Source organism: Rhyacophila brunnea, unplaced genomic scaffold, assembly GCF_057557595.1.
Source record: "Rhyacophila brunnea isolate RB1 unplaced genomic scaffold, BYU_Rbru_1.0 scaffold_7, whole genome shotgun sequence".
In the NCBI taxonomy this organism is placed as follows: Eukaryota; Metazoa; Arthropoda; class Insecta; order Trichoptera; family Rhyacophilidae; genus Rhyacophila; species Rhyacophila brunnea.
Window position 1 is genome coordinate 23,200,006 of NW_028233339.1, and position 26,143 is coordinate 23,226,148.

The following is a 26,143-nucleotide window of genomic DNA, read 5'->3' on the forward strand; positions in this document are numbered from 1 at the left end:
GTGCAGTGGTGTTAAGATTTTTTACATTTATTAATTTTTAAACGCATTTATAAAACCATCAATATAATTTATGTCGATATTATTATAGTGAAATATTTACGATAACAAATTATATTGATAATCTCTATGAACCCAAATTTGACAAGAATTAGGCGTTTTATTATTCAAAAAATGGGCAAGATTAACACATTATAAGATAATTCTAAAGATACTAATTATAAGCTATGTCTTTGACTACATATTCAAGTGTGATAAACATCCTACGAATAATGATTGCTTTATAATAATTATTGACCTAAGAATAAGGTAGTGTTTTTTTGAAATACGCAATTTCTTTTGGCATTCTATATACTGAAATATGACTATATTCTAAAACATTAGAGCGTGAGGTTTAAAAGAATACAATTTTATGTAATAAAAAATACTTTATGCAGTTATCAAATGTTTAAAATAAATATAAAGGATAATAAGGCTTCAAAATTGTATAAATAGATCATCTACAACGTTTAAGGAATGTCCAGGATCATGCTTTGAAAATAGAATAAAAGCTCCATTTTGACCTACGCTGAACATGTCCGCCCCTAAGTATCTTAAGATGACGCTGTCCACCCCTAATCATACCTATTATGACAAAATCAATACTCTTCAAACCGTTATTATGAAAAAACGTGTAAGTAGATATCGGTAAAACCCACCAGTCACGAATGTGGGAATCAGCAGAGGCACCTAGCAGAAAAATACAAATCATGCAATTTGGGACATTTTTTTGATAATTTACAATTTCAACTCTATAAATTAATAAATATGTATCTGAAAACATTAAAAAGAGAAATATATTTTTTAAAGTCAACGATAAACTCACAAATTTGTAAAAAAAATCTGAATTTTTTACATATTTATGTCCACAGATACGTTATATAGTATTTTATGGTCATATTTATTATTAAAATTTAGTTTATTAAGTTTTCTATGTGTTGACCATATAGATTTTTGACTAATTCATAGTTTTAATATTTTTTCGATTTTTATAAAAAATATAAATGTGTATAACTTGAAATCCTATTATTTATGTCAGATCGAGCTTTAATATCGGGAATCGGCACCATACCTAAATAAGATTGCAAACTAAATTTACGACATAAGAAACTAAATTTGAATAATAAATATGACCATAAAATATATGTAATAATAACGTAACCGTGGACATAAAATAAATACCGTCAAACCCCCTAACTTCACCCGGTTTTTTAACAGAAAGTCATTTTGCCACCAAAATATCCACCAATATGAAGCCTTATAGACCTTATGTAATGCACAATGATAGTGTTTATTTTTATTTATATTGAAGTAACACCCTTTTTATACTAAATAATACAATAAATCACTATTTTTTATATAGACGAAGTTACGGCACGATTCCCTAACTTCGCCTAATGTGTTTTAGTAGGTCCAGTACAAAATTATTGTCTATGGATACTCGCGAAATCTATTAAAATATGACGATAAGCAAATTTAGGTCTTATGCTACAAACAATTTGACATATTTTAAAGAAATATCTACGTTGGCGAAGAAAGGAATCACTTCAATGACTGTTTCATACAACCTACCAATTTACGCTAGGGCATGTAACAAATTCAGATTGTTTTACAATAATTATTGTAAATTTATCTTAGACTTTAATGTTTTCAGATACATTAAATAATAGATACAGTTGAAATAGTAAATTATCAAAAAAATGTCTCAAATTGCAAGCTTCGTATTTTTCCGCTAGTGCCTCTGGTAGGTACAAGCCTCCCCCTGAACCCTACCCAGACAACCGATCTCGCGGGCATTTTTAATCGAACGTGGCGGTAAATTTTCCCTGAACCGAATGAACTTATGTACTTACAGGCGCGCTCACAGAAAGATAGGGAAGTTCGGGTCCGGACCCTCCCGCCTCCACCAGGAACGAAAAAAAATTCACATTATTTAGGTGAATGGAATATTTCTTCTTTTTCAGGACCATGACTGAGAATCATGACCCGGAATAGGCAATATCATAATATTTTAATACATTCTCACTTCTTATGGCCAACGCAAAAGCGAAAATAAGGAACTAATAAAATAACCAATGAAAAATAGTAAATTTGCACATTAATTACAAATATCTAATATAAATTAAGGTTAATAAGGATTTTTTCCGTAAATATGTAGCTGTTATAAAATATTTATTTAATCTATGTGTAGTAAATGTCTTTTTGTATTGGCTGTAGAGTCTATCTGGGCGGACGAAACTGACCCTGAGCATTCTCAAAACCTTGTGGATAAATTAGTAGCTACCTCAGCAGGTACCATACCACCTATATAATTTGTCTCCATCTATCTTTAATCCTAGATCCTAAGAAAATGTTAAGTGGTCACCTAATTCTGTGGATAAATCATACAACCCTTCTCTAGCCACTAGTATTTTCACCCAAGAGGCTTTTATTCGATCTCTTCTGAGAACTCATAAAACACCTGTTGCTAAAGGGCAAGTGGACAGGATAAACAATATTATTCAAAATGCTTTCAACAGGTGGATTTCTCAACCATATACCTGCCCTTGTTTATTCCACAAAAGGACAGAACATCGGGAAATCCACATGTTCCGAGAAGATTTTTTTTTTTTTATTATATTGTAAACCTTTTATCTACATGGAAAAAATGGACAACATGACAATGTCTATTCTAGGAATGAATTATAAGGTCAAGTAAAACAGAATATTATTGCAGATAATATTTAAATAAAACCATCGACATTTAATTGCTTGTCAAAAATATTTGGTTTTGGTTATAATATGTAGTATTTTGATAAATTTGACAGTACAGATTCACGATACATACCTACTTACGTATACATGATGCGCCTAGTTTCAAAAGCCCCTAAAACGGTTTTTGAAAATTTATGAGTTAGATAATATGTATTTAAATGGATATTTTTGTTACCTATATGATGGCCAAAGATTGACCTTTCAAACCGTCAAAAGCCGTCAATACGTATGATCAAAAATTAGGGTAAATTTCAAAACGTGCTAAAATGGTTGGGTGTGCTTTTCAAATACCCCTAAAATGGAAAGCCAAAATACTTAGAATGTAACGAATTAAAAAATAAATACATAAAGTTCACAGATTTAATAGATATGATTTTATCTCATTTTTTTCAAAACTACCTAAAATAGTTTTTCTCATTTTTCTCAGAACTACCTAAAATCGTTTTAGGGGCTTTTGAAACTAGGCGCTTCACATTTAATATCGCGTTTAAATACTGCTTTAATAGTATTATTATGCATATTCATTCAATAATAATATTAAATCATTTTAGATTAATGGAACATAATTTGTATTAAGGATTGGCCATAGTCAGACAATGAAAAATGTATATTTTCATTCCTTGAACACCTGCATAATAATTATGCACGCTGCATCCTATTATGAATATGTGGATAAATTGTTCTGAGTATTTCGTTTATATTGAGCAGATAATATTGTTTAACCATTGCGATGTGCAATCAATAACACAGTCTATCGTAGAATATGGGTGTCAGTCAGATTCATGACATGACTGCATGATGGGGGCGTCTATCCTTCCTTATCTTGAAAATTGTACCTACTCAGTATTTCATGTAGCACCATTTCCACATTATTAACATTAGCATAATTTGTGTCACGTTTGGGTGAGGAATGGTTTTTGTGATTCATGAATCACGCATCACCTGTCATCAGTCATGTAAAATGTAAATCATAACCTGTGTATCTCACGAAGGCGCATATAGCAGTTTGAAATTATAACGCCTTTGCACTGTGATAGGTAGCTCGGATCCTGCTTAGCAGTGGAGCCTTCGTGAAGTAAAATATCTTTACATCGATTTCGTAATATTGTTAGTTAATATCGCAACAAAAGACGTGCAAAGATACATTCTCTGTGTAGCCTAAAACTATGAGAATGACAAATCGGTTACTAGGAGTAATGATTAAATTAATTCCGAGTTGTAAATTAACTAATGCACATCGTTATAGCACGCAATAGTCAAAAAACAGTGCGCATTTCACGACTACGTTGGATACACTTAATAAGTTATTAAATTTATATATAAACCCTGTAACTTGAATTTGTTTTAGATGGGATGACATCATGTTTTATTAATTATATTGATTATGTCGAACACGAAACATGTTCATCTTATATAATGTATATAAACCAAAACATTTAATTTGCAATATACCTAATAAGTACCTGTGAAAGGACAGACATCGTCATTTATTGTCACATAGATAGGCAGCCCAATACAATATTAGATGAACAATCATAAAACTCAGATGGACGGATAACGTCGAGAGGGATGCAGTGAGGCTGGATGTGACCGACCGGAGAAAGATAGAGCTCGGGATAGAGAATTTTGGAGGACGATTGTGCAGCCGGCCATGGACCCGAACGGTATGTAGCGCCAGCTTAAGTAAATATGTAATTATTACACAACTCGCGTATGCCACACGTCGATTGCCGAAACGTCAAAACAGCTGCCGAAGATGGCGGCTATAAATAATGGTAAAGTACCGCCATGTTTCAATGCACCAACGTACACAATATGATTTTTTTATATGGCTAAAAATTCAAATAAACAAAAAACGCTGCGGAATCGCAAATACAAATCGTCCACAACGCTCTCTCTGGTAATTAAAGTCACCATTTCTTTGTGACAAGACTAAAAATGGCGTCAGTGCGAATTAAATCTCTACTCGCCGTACAAAATGCTTTGATACCTTAGCTTTAGCTATTTGATATCTCTCAGGAAGATTACCCGGATTAATACTCGGTTGAATTGTCAAAAACCGAATAAATTAATGTGGCATACTCGCGGGTTTGGTTAATCAGTATTTTATAAGCGGATTTGATGAATTCCGCTGTTGATTCTTGACAGATAACACAATCGCGGTAACGCAGTTTGCCCACCATTAGTTTTTATATTATACAAATACATATTAAACATGTGAATCATATTTTTAGAATACCCTAAGAAAAAAATAGACTGTCAGAATACTTGGTTATGCAGTAACTTCGTAATACAATACATACATTCATACTTGATAATGATTTTATTATACTTAGTAAACATTATAATCTGAAAAAAAAACAGATAACAATATTATCTTGCTATTATTGATAATGGTAAGATTTTTAAAGATAGGTTATTGAATGGCTGTACTATTATTTAGGTAAACGAAATAGTTAGAGTTATATTAGCTACCACCGACATTAATTAAGTAGCTATGTATCGCACTACACTGCATTCAACGACCAATAGCACCAAAAAGTGGTCGTAATTCGTATTTCACATAATATGGAATTTCGTTGGATGGCTGCCTTATGTTCTGCAGTCTAATGTTTTATTATTTGTGTTTGCTTTGCTGGCCTCGGTATGCTATTATACTTATATATTTCAACTATATAGGAAGGAGGCTAGTCATTTTTATAAAGGGGTTTTTTGGAGCTTTTTGTGATATAACATTTTAATTTTTTTAGAGTTTTTAGTATAACTAAATTGGCTTACTACCTACTTACGGCATGTTTGTCCTGGCAAATAAAATAGATTAATCATTGTCTGTTAAAAGAAGTTTTTTTTAAATATAAAATATATACTTACGTACCTACTTAATATTTAGATATACATAATATTCTTTTTAACGCTATAACAGACCATATGCCATAATGGCAGTATGAAGTACAATAGTAGAATCGTAACGATCACATAAACACCCAAGCTTCGAGAAATCCACATAAATATATTGTGACCTCACCGGTAATCGAACCCGGAGCTCTCGGGTGAGAGCGCAGTGCCTTACGCACTGGCTTTAGAGGTCATCAACATCTTTGAGTAGGTGGGTACCTACTGGACGACGTGTTTACTTGAACACAAAATTATACCAGACAATGAATGACATCTTAAAAATTCAAATGAAATACTTTCATCGGTCTGTTGATCACACTTCGTGGATCAAGTGTACAAGTAAGTACGTAAGTAAGGCCCGTTTCAGGCGGGACACAGGTGTCGCGCTCGTATATAATAAGGAGGCCTTTGTATTCGAATAAAGGGACCTTTGTATTATGTTATGAACGCCCCAGAGCTAGTGAGTCAACGCGCGTGTCCGGTACACTTTTCCGGCGGCCGCTACATTCTCAAGCCGCCGATACACTTTTTTTTATTACCGCAGCCAGTTTTATGTTCTAATTTATAACGCGAAATTATGCGTTGACTCATTAGCTCTGGGGCTTTCATAAACATAATACAGAGGCCTCTTTATTCGAATACAAAGGCCTCCTATGTTATATACGAGCGCGACACCGGTGTCCCGTCTGAAACTGGCCTAAGTATGCCTGCCTTACAAATTCTAATTAAGTGTCTATTAAATTTATGATGGACGCCGGGTATAAAATCATTTACATGTGAAATATGGCGCTCGAGGAATCTCTCTACTCAATAATCGTGCAAAACTGAACACGGAAGAATAGATAATGGGCCCATTGTCTTTGATTAAGCGTGATCGGCGATCGCCCTTAGTTGGGGGGGGGGTATGTGTGACGTCACACGCCTGCTTGAAGGTTAAACTAACTAATGATACGCAAACTTTTACGCCTTAATCCTATTATTAGGTATTTTAAAACGTACATCGATCAATATTGAAATCGGACCAAATATTGTTAACCTGCCATTTCCTATTTTGTCACATTTAATATTTAAAACTAAAAATTCATAGATTCATAATAAAAAAATTAACAAACTAAACTTGAATTTGTACTTATGCCCACTTTAATGAAAAAATAACTATACTATATAATAATATACCGGGAACTCACAAATAATGGGAACTGAAATACCTATTGGGTAAGGTTATGCAGGCAAACGATCTCGAGTAAGATATATTAAAAATTGAAAATGGCAATCTGCTCAGTAAAAGGTTGCGGTAATGATACGACCATGAAAAATAAATAATAAAATGATAATATATCATTGGAATTATAACACACCGTGGCACAGTAGGTATAGGGATTCCAATCCCGGGATCCCGGGATCCCGAGCTATTTTCGATACCTATGAATCCCGAGATTGATAAACATAATCCCGGGATTTCGGGATTGATTTTTTTATCAATTTTTATGGAAAATAAAATAAAAGCGAAAGAAAATATAACAGAAAAAATACTTTTAATAAAAAAATAGCTACATTAGAAATAAACTGAGTTTGAATGAAGTTTGATTTATACCCATGTGTAGGTTGCCGATTCATTTTATTTTTTCACATAAATTATTAAAAATGAGAAAGATTGGAAAAAAACAATGCTTCGCACTTTTAACAAAGTAATTCCGCCATGATATCATACGTTTTACGGCAGTTTCATATTTGGCTGACTAATTAGATTTATGAAGCGGAAAGGCCATAAGTACGCCATGATTATTTGCTTTACTATTTTAAATCTCGCTAATCCACTCATTATGTCTTTACTATCAGAAACAGCAATCTCATATTAAATTCACATTATTATTTATATTACAATATTATTAACTCCGTTAAACTTGTGTATTTCCAAGATTGAACGTATACAATATTAACAATAAATGTCTTAAATAGTATAAATTATACTAGATTTATTTTTGACCGATTTTATCAATGTTATTTGTAAATATAAATTTTTTATATTAACAATGGAAAAAAATGCCAATCCCGGGACCAGTCCCGGGATCCCGGGATTGTCAAATTGTAATCCCGAAATCCCGGGATCAGAATTTTGGCTCGGGATTGGATTCCCTAAGTAGGTACCTATTTCATTCTCCGGTCTGCGTTTATTTCTGTCCCATTTTATAATATTCATTTTGAACTAAATTAAACGCCAATAATAGGTACCTATCCAACGAAAAACGCTGAATATACAGAAGAACATCGAAATGGTAAATAAAAATACTAAACACGTATTTTTATTAATTTATGTAACCTAAAAGAACACACTATTGAATATTAAAAAAAAAACATTAAAAGCGATAGTCACGAACAGGGAACACAAATTTAATGGGAACTGGCTTACCCTACCGGGTGTGGTATAACAGAATACAGATCTCGAGTGTGGATATGAACATATGGGTTACATTGTAAACGCGTCTTACAGAATATGTTATTTTCAATAGTTATGTGAGTCTCGTAATATGCATTAAAATTTGTCACGTAAACGAAACACGCCTTCAATATTTGACGACAGCCGGTGCACTTTTTGGCTATTGATTTGATGGCCTAAATGTGTGCTTATCAAACGTTTTTGTTAAGCGGTACCCCTACCTGGATGAAACCTATTAAGGTCCAGGGCGATGATTGCGAGTAGCTAGTTAGGTGAATGATTATTGATAATTACAATATGTACTTAATGCAATTGGAGTATCAGCATTTCTACATGATTATTTAATTTTTTGACCGCCTGAATAACGTTATCTTCAAGTTTGACCTCGAATAATTGTGCTGTTAACTTTGTGTGCTCAACCAGTGTGTACTTCCACTAATAACAACGTGGTACGGAGAGGTGCATGCTGTGAAAGAACACTACGGAATAATGAGATAATGGAATACGGAATAAAGAGAGATGTAATAGTAGTTCGCTAAAAATCTCAAATGTACACGTAGTTCGAAGAAGGAACAATCGCTGGACAAATAAGAGAATAGATGTTTCTAAGCTAATGATGATAACATGATTAATTAATGATTATCATTAAAAGAAAATCAATATACTTAATTAGATTTGCTTTCTTTATTCGAAATTATTCGGCTCTCGAAAAGGTACAATTTGGCGTTTGAAATGCGCTAAATACTAATAATTATAGACATTTTTTACTATAAATTCCTGCCACTGGATATTGTTAGGTATAGACATTCACTATAGTAAAGCAATACTTAATACCTATATGAGCAATACTAAGTACAATATAACAATCAAATCTCTCTTCATTTATTCTTTACGCCATTAGGGTGGAGATTAATGAAATTTTCATTAATTCAGCGATTTCCCGGTTCCTTTCTGTAATCGAATATGTATACATACTGGTATACGACATATTGTAGAAAGGGCTCCTCACTGTTGAATTTATAATTATGAACGTCGCTATGTAGTGTACATAATTATTTAAATACGAACAAAAACCAATCTCATTACTTTTATGGCACAATAATTATTATACGTTGCCATTAGCAATTTCTCATACTAAAATATAATGGTAAACGATAATTTTATTATTCAGTATAGAGTCTTGGCCAGTCATTGAAGGTAAAGACAAATTTGATAGCACGCCGCCATGAATGTGTGCAGTTTCAGCTTTCGAAACTGAATCACGCGGTGTGTAAAAAAAGTGAAGAAAAGTCTATACATATTATGAAAAGCGCGCTTATTAATAACAATTAGTAAACCGGGCTAAAGAATATAGAGCATGGGAAAATGTGAGTGCATATTGAATGAACGCCACCGAGCGGATTTTAAAGCAATTAACATTGTATTGATACGTTTATAATGCAAACAGATTCAGGAGGAAGTGAATAATTATAAATATTATGTTCAACGATTAGACAATATACCACTATGCTTCATTGTTTTGGTGTGTAATTTTACAAACAAATTAGAATTTTCGACAAACGGTTTATCAAAGAAAAATACTTATTTCATAGAAAAATATACTTCGGCAAAGTTTGAAGACACGATTGGCTGTTGATATATTTTGTTATTCGGAGAATTTCTTCATTTTACGAGTTTTACGAGAACGCACCGGAAAAAACAAAACCGCGCGGACCACCCAAATTGAAACCCGGCACATGAAAAATAATTAATTAGTATTCTTATCTACAACCATGAACTGTGCGTATTGTATTGCACAGTGATCCGGGACTGATCTCTATATCGTCTAAAACTCTAAAATGTGAAAATGAGACGATGTTCTGGGTATGGTCTACTCAGAAAAAGATAATATGCAGCTCAGGGCATGGTATAAAAAGGTACCCTTAATTCATCCCACAGGATACAATAATCAAAAAATATCAGGTAAATACTAAGTATTACCATTTTCGTTCCAGCTTGGAGTAGGTATGTTGAGCAATAAAGGGTGGAGGTCATATATTCACAGACTTGTTACGAGGAAATTTTGTTAGCCATTCGCCCAAACCATCGCGATCTTGAACTGAAATGCACGACATTACTTTTTACCAATAATTTGGTAAATTATCATCAAGAACGTTCTACGAAATGTGAAATACGGTATCGAACAGTACTTAAATTTAATATAGGTATCCACGGATTGAAAAAAAATACCAATTTTATAATCCAGTGATTGAAAATACGGCAGTCGAATAAAATAAAACGCCATAACAGTAAGTTGTTTCTTCATACATCGAAAGGAAACGGCATGATTGGTAAGGAATAAATTAAAACAATATCGTATTATAAGCATATCAGAATATGTAAACACGTCGAAGCCTTCTGCATTAAGTTTCAGATCGGTATGCAAAGAAAAAAGGACGTAGAAGAAGCAAGAGCTGACCCGCACTCGATTGAAATCCTCAAAATGACTTACCTGCTAGACTTGTTTCGGTGAAAAAAAAGAAATAAATAAATTGGTCGGGTATGTTGGACCCTCCCGAGGATAAATAGAGGAATTTTCTAACCCGCGCCTCCTTCATTTACACACAGTGGTGTACCTACCCAATTATACAAAAAAAAAATGTTATAGTATGAAACAAATGGTACTACATATCTAAATAGATACTTAATTATTAAACCATTAAATATATAGATATTTCATAAGTAGGCAGGTATCGTATCCAAGATTCACTGAAACGTATAAGATTGCATTTAATAGAAAATTACCAATACTTATCTACTTACTACTTTTTCAGTTGAGTTTCTCAGCAAAAAAACCATTTAGTAAGTTACTTTATTAAGTAGATGATTACTCAACCAAGTAGATGATTACTGAACCAAGTAGTTGAGTAAAAATCAGTAATTCGGAAACAAATATATTCATACATTAATAAATAAAATCGCTTGACCAATATTTTCTAATCGGGGAAATAGGTACCTACAAGAGATTTGAAGAAACGTACGTTTTTGAAGATATGAAAAGTAATATTAAATAATATAGTTAAGAGGTACATGTTACATTGACATGAGAAACGTAAGATCCCCATATTATTTTATATATAAATTAAACTCGAATTTACGTGGTAGACCTCCATTATAATGGTTTTGAAACAAAGTTTATTTTTATTTATACGATATGGTCTGTTTTATAGCATTTTTCACATACGTAGGTACTTATATGTCCCGAAAGGTGTTCTGGCATATTGCAAGCTTGAGAAATGTTAGTCCAAGTCAATTTTAAATTTAGACTCAATTTCATTTAACAAGAAATAATCACAATTGAAATTGAATTCCCAAATCAATCAATCAATCGTGTTAGAAATACTTAATAACATAATAATCGCAAGTACAAAATAGTTAAATATTTGAAAATACATTATGTCATTGTAGTTGTAAAATAGTTGTTACGCGCGTGAAACACCCCACATGAAAAATAAAATTATTTTTTTCATCATAAATGGGTAAGTTGAATAAATACGCCACGAGTAATTTTTACTCGATCAAAAAAAAATGTTTTTCTAGGGTTGACATTGTTAGCCACGCCACTGTGGGACTATAATAGTACATACCTGTGTAATAGTCTTTCTTACCTTACCCCACCGCACAATGTCATAATGACGATTATTACCGCGTAGGTAAGTCTACGCATAGTGAATAACTCAGTCGTCGGCAACCTTCGAGGCGAGCTTTACACGTCATAAACCAAATGGGTGAAAAAAAAGTGAAACACAATTTCCACGCATTGTATGGCAGCATCATATCAGCACACAATGAATTTGCAGCACACAATATGGAGGTTTAGAACAATACAGATCACGCTTGTTTTAATGTGAAAACTGCAAAGGATTTTGAAATTACATACGTATCAAGTATACTTAGGTAAATCATTCTACAGTGGCACCATAGGCGATTCGCGCGTGCATTGAATTGCTTGCGACAATGCCTGTTCCAATGCTAGCAAACAATACCACTACAACTGCAAGCCGCATTTGCCGTACCCATGGTGCTACTGTAAAACGATTTACCTACTTACCTACCTATTATACGTGAATCAACGAAGATGGTGTAGCGCTTTGCAACAAGAATTGTCTACTCTTATGCACTCTTGACAACAAAGTAAATAGGCACTTACAAAAATCCGTTGGGACTCCGAAGACAGCACCCAATTTTTCCGACGTCAATGTTGTTCAACCAAAAATAAAACACATTTTTTTCAAAAATGGATATATTTTAAATAAGACGCATCAACTACTCTTAAATCCTTTAAAGTTTAAAATATGTAATGTTATATTATAAGTAATATACACATATTACGTATGTACGATTTCTATGTATGGCCTGACCATCATAAAGTAATAAACCGAATCTGGCTCCAAAACGTTAGTCCACGGCGAGTGGGTTTCACATTTCTACATAATTAATATAATCTGTGATTAGAACCCTTGGCTGTGTGTCCATCGTTCCATTATTTACATCACTTATGTAGGTATGACGGTTTGAGAAATAACACATGGCCAGTGTCGTCATTCCCTTCCCTCAGAATGCACCTCACCGTGTTCGATCGCGTGATGCTTTTGTCTATATAATAATATAATAATCACTATTAAGGCACCTTTTGAAATGTGGCATTTGCGCTCACGGGTCAAAGGTTAGCAATCTATGGTATAGGTAACTCTACATTCCGATCTTGTGAGCATAGCTAAGCTAGACGCTACCTAACCTCGACAAGCCGAGCCGCGATATCGCCCACTCAGATGATAAATACAAGGTGGCTGAGAAATTTATGCGACATTGTCAATGGCTTGCTATCGCACGGCTGAGACATTATTTACATACAATATACAATCAATAATTATTTATTGATTCACATATTATTATGTACTAGATAGAACTGGCGCACAATTAAAATAAATTCACCGAGCATACTAATCCAAGCATGCCAATTATCTGTTCACACCTATCAGGTTTTAATTTAATAACTATGTAGGTAATGAATTTTATTCTTATAAGTATACCTATTCTTCGTACATAGATGAGCTTCAGATCTCTCTTTCGTGGAGTATCCCACAGCGGAACATTAATAGTGTATGTTTCAATTTATTATTACTAGTAAATATTATTATATCAGAAGACATGATTTGATAGGTACCTACCCCGTGACTGGTTTTACTGGCTCATGATAGGTAAAAAATGGACGATTATTTTGCAAAGAATATCTGTATTTTGTATATTGTAAGCATACTTGAAGCCCTAAACGTCTAAACATTAGGAGCTAGGTATTCTGCTGTTTGTGGAATTTATAATAAATGTAATTAAACTGTGACTTACGCAACACGAAATGTATTAAATCCATGTAAAATATACCACTCATTTTCAAATTGAAATTAAATACATATATTATTATACTGCATATTCAATTATATAATCAGATATATATCTGTGTTACATATGCCCTTACATAAAATGACCCAAAAGACCATTGAAATTCAAAATAGCAATATGCACGTGAGTAACAGAAAATAAATTAATATGCAAACAGCAAATTAAGTCCAGCGAAAGGTAGCAGCTGTAGCTGCCGTGGCAGAAAACTCGCGATCAGAAAATAATTTATTGTAAAAGCAAAAGTGGTCCATTTATTTATCAGCCGCCTTGTACTGGTACATTCATGTCCAAGAAAGTCGTCCCGATACGATACCTTCACATTTGCATTCGTCATTCAATAAACTGCAGAATCAAAATGCCCGCGAGTTCTTATTCTTATACAATATTATTTGAACCAAACCGATTTCCGCATTCTTTTTTCGAATATTTATTAATTTTGTTTTTTTTTTATTTACATAGGTAATATAATATTTCGTTTGGCCAACAAAACATATTTTTTTTCAACCGACGAGGTTAATAAATATTTTTTTAATTTCTATTTATGTTTTCTTTCTTCGCATAACTGAATATGTATTATCCATTCCTGTAACATCTTACATTTGGAACCATAGTTCCATAACATGTACCTAAGTAAAGCTTTTAAAGGATTATTGAAAAAGGATAGGTATTAACTGCACCATTGATCATTCATTATTAAAATATAAAAATACCTAAGTACTTACTTGAGAAACATTTTTGTATAAAATAACTACAATAAAAACAAATATAGGTACCCAAAGAGGAAGTACGCATGTACCTACTTATCTGGAGAAATTTCATTAATTGTATTTGATCAACGATTAGATTAAATTTAATAATTCATAGGCACATACCCGATCATAAGGAACATCGGTGTACACGTACACTGTACACTCAATGACATGGTATGTATGGTACATACAGGAAAACTAGATTATAATAATTAATTAAGTACCTACCTATCATTTAGCAAGGTATAATTTATATGAGGCTTGCTGTTTCAATTAACTTCACTAATTATTAAGTAATATTGCATGTTGCAAACGACAAACCCAATTTAATACGTAAAATCCACATTCACAAAAGAGTTAGGTACTGTAGTAGATGAGTTATAATTACGAACTTTTTGTACTACAACACTAATAGTAATTTCAGAACAACGTTCGTAAGTACAGTTAAAATGGTAGCTTATAGGTAGTAAATGTGATAACCTCTGCGGTGGCAACATTGAATAGGTAAGTAGGTACCTACCTACCTATACTGTTTGCAAATATAAAAATAAAATAGCAACAACTAGGTACGCCTTGCTTAGGTTTGGTAATTTACGATTTTACGTGATTGTTTGTCTACATAACGATGGTTCATTGTACAGACACAATAATGTATTTTTTTCAGTACGGCCCTAGTAAAACTCTCCGAGTAAACGTGTGAAGCTTCCAACAAACAAATCTGCAATGTGAAATGACATGCAGGTAATTTAACCATTGGCCCAATAGTAGATATTATTCAGCTGCAGTTTCAGAAAGAAAAGCTCCACCCACCTATACTTAGAAAATAGGTTTTCTTTAATAATGTACTTAGCTACTTATCCTATATACATCTGTAGGAAAATGTACATCTTATTTAGCAACTATTAGTAGGTACCTATAACGAAAAAATGTTGACAGGTAAATATATGAGCTCTTTATTAAAGCTCAGCTAATACGTAATGTCTTCATTAGCATGGTAAACCTAATAACAGTAATAACACTGGGATTACTGGGAAGGTGCAATATCATAATCATAGCCAAAGGGTTGCTTTATCTGTAGTAAGTAGGTATATACATATTCGTGAAGTTAAACTAAATGGAATTTAGTTTGTTTAGGGGGTCGTATTTTCGAAGTTATTATTTTTGCATAGGATTAAATACGTAATTGCGACATTTCGCTCACGAGGCTCCGTTCGAATGGCAAAACACTGCCTTGGTATTTTAATATTTGTATGGCTTCACCCACATCGATTGAGCGGCGCCGAGAAAAAGTTTTCTACGTGGGTACCTACCTTCGTTCGTACTTACTGACTGACAATCGACATGCAGGTGTGCGCCAACACAAACAAACTACGACGACAGAGCAAGTACGGAGCAACTTCTCTTCTCACCACCGACAAAACTCTCGATTTCGTTGGATATTTCGTTCCCATGGACGAGGAGGACAATTTTTATTCGCGTGAACCTCTTGATAATTCGATCGACGAAGTCTCTTCGCGCCAGAGCCCACTGCAGGAATTTAAAAAAGACAAAGAAGCGTTACGTGCTCAGAATATTTACAACTCGAGCATACCTGTTTGCATAGTAATAGAAACGTGTAGACGTGAACAGGGTTTTTATACATGTCATAACAATTTGAGAAGAACCACTTTAGTGAAATAGACATAACCAGAGGTTGAATAATTTTATTATAGCGTTACTCACTTTTCCGGTGGCTTTTCGATATCGATTGGTCGCTTCTCTGACCAAGTCTCTGACCAGTAGATCTCCTTGGCCGCATGGCACCAGCACCCGAACGTCACCGAAGCATACAGTCACCTTCATAATATTTCAAGACACTGAACCTCACAGCGTGAATCACATTCCGAACAAAGCCAATTGCAAACAATCTCGACACCTGCGATAACTTTAATTCAACTGATCCTCACTGACATGTTTAAATCACTTATTAAACTACACTAAAATCTTCACTGAACACTTCATTACCTGTTACTGACTTCGGTTTTTTTGACAGGTAAAACAGAACACATAACACTTATTAGAAAAGAGAGCACAACAAGCAGTGGTTGTGACATTTCTCAGGTAGCACTTAATATCGAGTTTGAGAATTAACGGGAGGTAGAGGAGGTATGCACTATCACTTCACAGCCTATCAATAAAATAGAAAAAAAGCTTACACGTGAATGTTTTGATTGAGTTTCGACATTACGACGGAGCAACAAATCGAATATCTCGCAAACCACTACAGCTACACTCACCATAATAATTTTTGTTTCAAAGTTGTTTCTGTTTGTGCCCCCACTAAACTAAAGTGCGCGTACCGGTTTTTTCACCAATCAACATCAACGGTGGCGTCATGCGCGCCTTTGCCGTAAATCCATTCGTAGTAACATTGTACAGGCGCGTTCCTCAATAATAATCTCGTTATTTGTGTGGAAGGTATGTATATATTATCGATGATTTTATGTCAATCATCAAAATTAATTATTGTAGAATAATAATATCAAAATTCATAATGGAATTATATGAAATATTAATTGCTGTGTATAAAATATACTTTACATGATTAATTAATTTAGCACTCATGTACTTGAAGGCAATGTTCCCTGTAAATGTGTAACCTACCAAAGTGTGTCCCCACACATGTCTTCATCCTCCGCACAGTCCTCACATAAAAATATTGTAAAAGAAAGTTTCCTTTGCCAGATTTTAGTTTTGCTCGAATGCACGAATTCATCACATGTACAATCGTTGTTAGTGCTATTATTATATAAAATCACTGAAATTATTAAATACCTTAAAATATAAGTTTCAGTGAAAATTGTATGTGTGTGTTTGTGGGGGGGGGGGGTGAAAGTTTAACACACCGGGTGACTAGTGACACCAACCCATAGTTACGCCATTACCTACGTTGGTCATCCGCACATACAATATGTAAAAAAAAAAGGAACGTTGCTCGAAGGGTGTATCCAATTTTCACGGCTTCATCACTTAAGGCATCATAATATTATAGTTTTCACCAAGTGAACACGTTAAATAGTTCAATAATATGTAGCTACATACTAGATTCGTCATATTGTCGTTGCAGCCATTCATTACTAGACGATTAACCGCATTAAAGGGTGATTGCTTTTTTAGTGTGTCGCAATACACATCATTATTAATTACTATGATGGTTAATTTTACACAGTATAATATAAGTATAATATACATAGTTTACTACCTATCAATAAAAACCTAACTCAGTATATACCTACCTACCTTTTACTACAAAAAGGATTACACGTGTCGTCAATCAACACAATTTCCGGTCGATTCATTAAATTAAATATCAACAAATTAATAATATAATTACATTAACCAAAATACTATTAAATAGTGTTACTACTTATATTATTTTAATCTGTAATTATTTTAGTATTTACGTTTTGACGCGTGTTCAAAGTATTTTATCACCTTTTTTGTTAGCTCAATGTTGCCATACCAACCAACGAAATACAACAATAAGATATGAGTAAAGTTCAGAGCTGCACTCTTTTGAGGTTTACCACAAAGGTACCAATCGAGTCTAGCAGCAAAGAATAAAATACAGACCCTATAAACTCTACAAACTTTTTATTTTATACATGGAAATGATTTACTTACAGTATGCAGTATCATACTAATAAACGACCTTCCACAATCCGAACGACCGTTAAACTTTGAATTCAAATATGGCAGGTGGGAAAACAAATAAGTTGATATACCTAGTAGGTATACAATAATTATTATTAAGAGGTATTGATAGTAGCGCAATTTTTGTTATTATTTAATGGAAGATTGAATTGAATGTACATAAATAAGTAATGAAATGATAAAATAATATTAAATATTATTTATTACGTCATATTATGCTATCACAAAAACAAAACTATGCTACATAATAGAATAAATAATAAAGTAGAAAGAGAGTAGTATTTTGTTATTCGAAAGTAGGTACATATTATTATAAATAGCCATTTATTACTATAATATCTATAATCTATTTCAAAATTTTGTATCTATCATACCTTGGATAGGTATAATAATTTTGAACTAGCTATCTAAATAGAAGATTTATATGTTTTGCAAATAATAATATATTAGTTTTATTTAATATATAATATTATAAATTAGTTTTAAATTGTTTGAAATCTGTCTTTCTGAAAAGACTAAATTTATAATAATTAAAATTATACTTCACAGTCACAAATTTTATATTTGGTAACTCTGTGTTGAAACCAGTGTTGCCAACCGTACTATAATTTTAGTACAATACTATAATTTTGATTCTGCAAAAAATTTAAAATACTATAATTTTACGCCGAATATGCCAAAATACTATAATTTTTAAGGATTCGAGCCGAAAAATGTTCCTGTACTAAATTTTTTACAGAAATAGTATAATTTTTGCGCCTTTGTACTATAGTCAGCATAGAAAAATATGGCAACACTGGTTGAAACGTCACTTTTCAAAAAAATGGCGAACGAAGTCGAGAAAGCGCAAGTTGCGGTCGCCGGCTCAGGAGGAGATACGATATTCGGGAAGATATTACGGAAAGAGATTCCGTGTAATTTTATCTACGAAGATGACCAGGTATACTTTTATTTTAAATACACATAATTACTGCCATAATCAAGATCACAAAAAATCGAATGATCAAAAATCCTGTAAATTAGGTTACAAATATCATGTTCCTATTATTAATATTGTCTGTATGAATTATTCACTAGTATTGTATGATATTAAATGCCGGGTGACTTTACTGAGATTAAACATTTTTGAACTAGCAAAGTGATCGGCTAGAGTACCACCTGACTCAAGTATCCTGTTGAATCTAATCATTAGTGTTTCTTTTATTTATCCCCCTTCACAGTTCGTAATTAAGCAACGAGCTTAATAAGTTTATTATTGTTAAATAATATTATGTTACGTTATTTTCAGTGTGTGGCCTTTCATGATATAAGTGCCCAAGCTCCCGTGCATTTCCTTGTCATACCTCGGAAACCGATTGAACAGCTTTCAAAGGCTGAGGATTCTGATGAGCAGCTCTTAGGTATGAACGTTAATACAAACACCTCAATATTAGAAAGTAAAAATTATAAGTTTGTCTAGCTCACATTATATTAATCGTAATTCCGAGACCTATACGGATAAATTATTATTACTCATAAATCAAGTGACTGGCGAATGTGACAGTTTAGATATCTATCCATTTACACTATCGAAATCGGGAAATTTATAAATAACAAAATTTATCGACTCTGTTTACTGAAAGCCTACCGAGGATTAATATAAATGTCATCAGTGTCTATACCTGAAACCATCCAATCACCACTTTTTGAGCATAGATAACCATGCCAAAACCGCTATTATAAGCGTAGACAATAAGTACGGTCACAGAGAACAGTGAAATATTATACATTAAGTATTAATTATCACAATATGCCTAAATAAATTATACATATCGTCGTTGAAACTAGAAAATTGTGTAACTCCAAAAACACTACTTTACAGGAGAGACAAAAAACATTATGGTTTCCTATACAAATGTATGGTTTTGGAGTGAAATCATCCATGATTTAACAATGATACAATTTTTCTGGAATTACAAAATTTGCAAGACGGATAGATATTATCAACGGCCACTAGATGGCATTCAAAGTCAATTTTCGATTAAAACGGAGTTACACAATTTTCTAGTTTCAACGACGATATTGCGTATTGTGGTTAATATTATAGTATTATAAAATAGTGGTGTGAGCCCTTTTATCGAGGCTGTATTGACCCTGCCATTTGTTTGTGGTGCGAAATGTTTTTGTGGGGCTAATAATTTGCCTTATAATCAAGTGACAATAAACTTTTTTAACATTGACACTATATTTTGTTCGTTATTTTAAAATTCAATTACTATCATGCGGATAGTTGAGTACCTAGTTCTATTCATTATATTTTTAGAATAAAATAGACTGACTACTTACGAAGAAATTATGCGAAGTCGACAGTAAAAAATTAATGTAGATTTATGTACGAGGCATCCGAGCCATTTTCATTCCCATACCTTATTAACTAAATATGCATTTTCAAGTCAACTTCAACACATTTAAATATCTGAAATAATAACACAATAATATAATAATTTGAATAGTGATGTGGGTTGTTTTGTCAAGACTTGTTTTGGAATCAAATGACTAGATATTTTTACCACGTTTTTATTAGCTCGTATTCTTGTTTGTCTGGTACAGATTTTTTTTTTTGTGTCCAGTATAAATTTTTTCTTGTTTGTCCAAGATTTGTATTGAACGATTGAAGATTTTTAACTAACTTACCTACTAGCTAGACATTTAAAACTTTTAGAATATATCAGAACACAACGACAATTCATTCTTTTAATACTTTTAGCCATTTTTAAGTAGAATTTAATTCATTTTCAGTTAATTCTGTTTTGTATGGAAAGTTATTATTGTTGGTTGCTAAGTGGGTCCTAGCAACTAAATTATTAATATATACATGCGTTACTATGGAAATCAATATGAAATGTCAAAATGATATTTCAATATTCTATATTTATTCAGTATTTCTATCAAGTACAATAAAGAGTTTTTAATACATAGAATTGTCAAGTTTATATAATTCAACAGAAAATTTAAAAACGTGGTATATAAAAAGTTCTTTTTATCTTGTAATTATTACATTATCATTTTTATCATTGTAAATACTAGGTAGGTACGAATTAATGGAGCCAGTTTTATTTATTATATATTTAAATGAATACGGATAGGGATATATTTTATAAAATCACTAATCAAAGAGTAAAATTGATTTAAATAAAAGGCATCCAAGCCATTTTCACTCGTATATCCTATTTAATTGATAAATTTGAGTCAGAATTATCTAAAATAATAACAATATTGTTTAGTTAACACGGCTAAATTTTATATAAATATTTTTACTTATAACATTATTTTGAACAATGTTCCTTATTTTCGCCTGTTTAGAGCGTTTTTACACGTGTCTTATGAGTGTCTTCGTGTCAAATGTTACAATTTATTTATTTCAATTTTATGAAATGCTTTGACAAACTCTATTATGCTACACTAATCTTTGAAAACGGCGAATTTTATTCATTGTAAATGATTTTTATATTTGTACTTATTGTCTACACTTACAATAGCAGTTTTGCCATGGTTGTCTGCTCAAAAAGTGGTGATGGATGGTTTCAGGTATAGACACTGATGACGTTTACATTAATCCTCGGTAGGCTTTCAGAAACAGAGCCTATTTATCTTGAGTTCGTTGGATCAGCGATATTCAAGATTTTTGAATTTGTGTAACTATAAATGTACTATATTTTATAACAATAAATCCTTTCCTGAGATCAGTGACGTCTTAAGGCATAGTGCCGACTTTGGGCAGACTTAGAATATCGTGCCCTTTCATTTATAGTCTCATATTGTAAGCAAATTTGTTTGGTAAATACCTACCTTTTTTACTATCCTTTTTTCCGGCTGTTTTAAATGCGCAAATGCAATGAAAATCTTGAAAAAATTGACATGCACAATGCCATTCTAAACTTATGATTTCTGTTCATGAAAATATATTTTGACAAACCATGCTTAATTCAAGCTATAGTATAGTAGATTATAGTCAGACAATATTTGTTTATCTATAAAATATCTAAAATTATGCCATTACTTAACACATGATTAGTTTTATCATAATTTTAGATATTTTATAGATAAGTAGAAGAATATTTTTTATCATCTATGGTTTGGTTAGGCTGGGCTTAATGAATTTAATAAAACTTACCAACACCATCTGTAATATTAAATATTATTATTCTTAATTCAATGAAAACAAATAAGTATAACTGAAAATGTGTGGACTATTTTTGTCGGATCGCCCATAGCATACCTAAACTATTATGGTTTAGGTAGGCAGTGCTTAATTGAATATTAAAAACTAACCGACACCATCTGCAAATAGTATTCTTAGTTCAATAAAAACAAATAACTATGACTGCCACTGCAATCTGGTGAGGTATCAATCTTCACACTTGAATTCTTAGTGCTTACAGTGAGTTAAATTTCCTGAACTAGACCTCTTTTAAACATATTGTCTTTTATGTTGCGTGACGAATAGTCATGCATTTTTGTAAATCAAATCAATGGAAACAAATACTTCTTAATAATTTTTATCGACATTAGGTTTGATTGTTCCAAAATATGTTTGTTTCAGTAAATCTCTTGTGTAACCCTGAATGACATGGTTTTGGACGTCCAATTTTCTATTCGTTGCCGTTTTTCAAACTATAGTTCTGCATTATTAACCATTACTTAGAATGCTGCTTTACATATCTGTCAAGTTCATTATGAGCCTGCAGACCATTGATATACTACTAGATGCAGTGGCGAAGGGTGACTTTTGGGAAGAGGTAGGCTGTAGAGATCAGAGAAAAATAGCACACTTGTAAGGTATACTTACAGGAAATAAGAAGATAATACTTGCGATATTAGTACTGATGAATAATAATATGTGCACACTAATGACAATGACACACTGAATCGTTGAAATTTCAATAGCTCACCGACGGTATAAAATTCAGCGATAAGTTTAAATTCTGTATTTTCATAAACATTCATACACGTAACATACGCCCAAAAATATATCATTGGTGGCTTTGAAAAAAGCCATTGTTGTCATTTTGCCATTCAAAACACTTCAAGATATTTCAGTAGGTAATTAATATAAAGGCTTACTATAAATGATCATTTGTACTCTAAGTCAATTCGTCTGTTTTTCTGCAGAATTTTTTTTAAAACATTATAAAATGTTTGCCCACGTTTTAATTTAATTAATAATTCTTTTTCAATAGCTATAATTGAAAGATTCGATAATCTAGTTTGATTTTGAGTATTGTGGACACAAAAACGTCAAACTCGAAAACGATATTTTTAAAATTTGATCTGTACTACAACAATGACCAATTTCAATTGGAAAACTAGACATTTTTATAAATAATTTGTATTTAAAGCACTGACGAATGACTTAGGGTACAAAGCAAGATAATCTATCCACATTCAGAACACAATAAATCACTAATATGTCTCACAAAATAAAACTATACTACCATGTTTTGAACAACAATCTGACTGAATTAAAACGATATAAATTATGTTTGTCTATGACTGAACTAATCTAAATAATTATCAAGAGATACAATTATTTGTTATTTTTCAAAACAAATAATAATTATATCTGATTGAACCCAATAGACATTATTTTTTTAAATCATCTTATTTATTTATTATTTTTTAAAGCGGCAGGCATAGACAATAAAATTTGCAAAAAGAGTTAGAAGCGGGTCTCTCGAGCGCTTCCGAAACGCGACAAAATTTGTAGACTTGCTTGAAGAGATGAGTCATCATAAGTATAGAAAACAATTTTCGATTATGATGTCAATCATCGTCATTCAAAGAACAAAAACAGATGTCGCTACTCGCTTGTAATTTTTTGTTTGATTCTAAACTTGACTAATTTAAACAGTCGGGCCAATCTACATTCAAATTCACACCATAGATGACTCTTAATATTTTAAAATATTCCATATTTTTATTTATGTTTATTGTATTTAAATTTGAAATAAATACTTGAAGATATAGTTTTCTTAGAAGGTAGGCTTTAAATAATCGCTTAGTATGGAGCCTTCGCCACTGACTAGATGAGGAGTTCCCATACAAGTGTCATTTTAAAAATGTACCACAAAAGAAGATATCATGAATATCGTCTTATAATATTTCCTTGTAGGTATAATGTGTTAAGACCGTTAACATGGATTCCCGAATTTCACCCGTATTGCCCTGGCTGTAAAACTAAATTTGCGTTCTTGGAATAGTGACCCTAAGGGTGCTGCAACCCAAAGCGTGTCTGCAACCCAAAGCTTGCAAGCTACCAAAAATTCATGTCTGAGCGGACAGAGCAAGTCGTCATGCGCTGACTATTAGTTAGAGTAAGATGCAAGCTAGATCGGGCATACTCATAATTATTGCCAGGTCGTTTTCGAGACAAATATTAAGTGAGCTTATATCGAGTTAAGTCCGCTGATATTAAAAAAGTAAGTTTTAACACTGGCCGAGTCGTTAAAAATCTGACGTCATTTTAAGAAGCATATGATTCATCCAGTAGTATATCAATGCTGCAGACCCACTGGTAACGCAAAAAACATTGCTAGATTTATCTATAATAAAATTCAAAACCCTATCGACTTAATGTAATAATAATGTCTGTGTAATTTACAGGACTTGTAATGCTGGTTGCTTTTATTGTTTCCGAAATGGGCCTAGTTAATAATTATTGTTAACACATTCGCGGACACATGTTAGTGATGTGACACTGTGTTAATTTTTTTGGCCACATAATTTATTTGCTATAATTATAATAATAAAAACATGTGAATGATAAAACAAACAATATTTGCTATACTTTTTTTATTACATTTATTTTTAAAATAACATCTTGTAATCTTTTCATCAATTTTTCAATCAAAAAAAAAACACAAAAATTGAGTACTTTGTACTTAACACATTCGCGGACACATGTTAGCTAATACAATGTTAGTGATACGACACATATTAAAATTTTTATTCTTTAAATTCTCAATTTAGATATATAGAAATGAGTTAAGTCTTGAGATACAACACTATCACTAATGGAATTATGTTCGCACCGTGACACAAGTAGCAGGGAGCATTTTGTTTTAATCCAAAATACGACTTCTATAAATGTCGTGCCGTATTCCGTTCCACAGTACAGGACGTCAATGGACGTCATGTCCGCAAATGTGTTTCACCAGTTATTATGACAATTACCAATACTTCAAATAATTTTTGCTTAAAATTATTTCAGGACATCTGATGGTGGTTGCTAGGAAAGTGGCTAAAGACCAAGGCTTAAATGATGGCTTTAGATTGGTTGTGAATGACGGACGGTGCGGGGCTCAGTCAGTCTATCATCTTCATCTTCATGTCCTCGGAGGAAGACAATTGCAGTGGCCGCCAGGATAAAAAAATTGTCGCCCATATTTGAAATGAATACATATTAAAATGGTTTATATGTCAATACATAACAATTTCATCAACCTGACTAGTATTATTATTAATGCAGTTAAACAATATACTGTGTCTCAATGGAGAATTTAAAATCAGTTCGCTATTATAACATGCTAATGTTAGATTAGTTTACATTCTTTTGCATTACATTATTTGAAAAACCATTTACTGATGTATTAGTTAAATTTTACTAGCCAGGATGATGATGTATTGTTATTTGAATAAATAATTATCTCATATTTCTTTTTTGGTTTGGTTTTTTTGATTATTAAAAATGTTTCTATTATTATAATGGATTTTTTAATTATAAATCAAACACCACCCAACTACTTATTATTTTCATCGGCTCTACAATCCTCGCCAACTCATGAAGAGATTTCTAGATTTGCAGGAAAAATGTATGTTAGCTACTTGGTCAACCTATTGGTTCCATGGTCTGGGTCAAAGCAAACGTTGGGAAAAAACGAATTTTTTAGACCTGGGATTCGAACCCAAGACCTACAGCCTCATAAACGGAAACGTTAACACATGTCCACCCTACTAATTGGTATTGAATTTAAATTCAGCAATAACTAATAAGTAGACAACGCTATGAAGTTATAAAATAAATTTTTACATGCCGGACTTTTTTTAACATAAATAATTGTATATTGCTGGACGTTTGCAGTTCAATTCACATTTTTGTGAA

General features: G+C 32.4%; 2 protein-coding genes across 3 annotated transcripts in view; one reads left to right on the plus strand and one right to left on the minus strand.

The window, feature by feature from the left end:
• Positions 1–16,636, minus strand: part of baz (par-3 family cell polarity regulator) — a 143,879-nt gene extending 127,243 nt beyond the window's left edge. For both annotated transcript variants that reach the window (XM_085957492.1, XM_085957487.1), the window contains exon 1: positions 16,033–16,636. In XM_085957492.1, coding sequence (XP_085813618.1) covers positions 16,033–16,152 — 120 coding nt within the window. In that variant the 5' untranslated portion in view covers positions 16,153–16,636. The remainder of the gene's footprint in view (positions 1–16,032) is intronic.
• A 2,177-nt stretch (positions 16,637–18,813) lies between these two features.
• Positions 18,814–25,783, plus strand: HINT1 (histidine triad nucleotide binding protein 1). Its single transcript, XM_085957367.1, has 3 exons — positions 18,814–18,943; positions 19,292–19,403; positions 25,253–25,783. Exons 1-3 carry the CDS (start codon positions 18,827–18,829, stop codon positions 25,408–25,410), a joined length of 387 nt encoding a protein of 128 aa, XP_085813493.1. The 5' UTR covers positions 18,814–18,826; the 3' UTR covers positions 25,411–25,783.
• Positions 25,784–26,143: the final 360 nt, after the last annotated feature.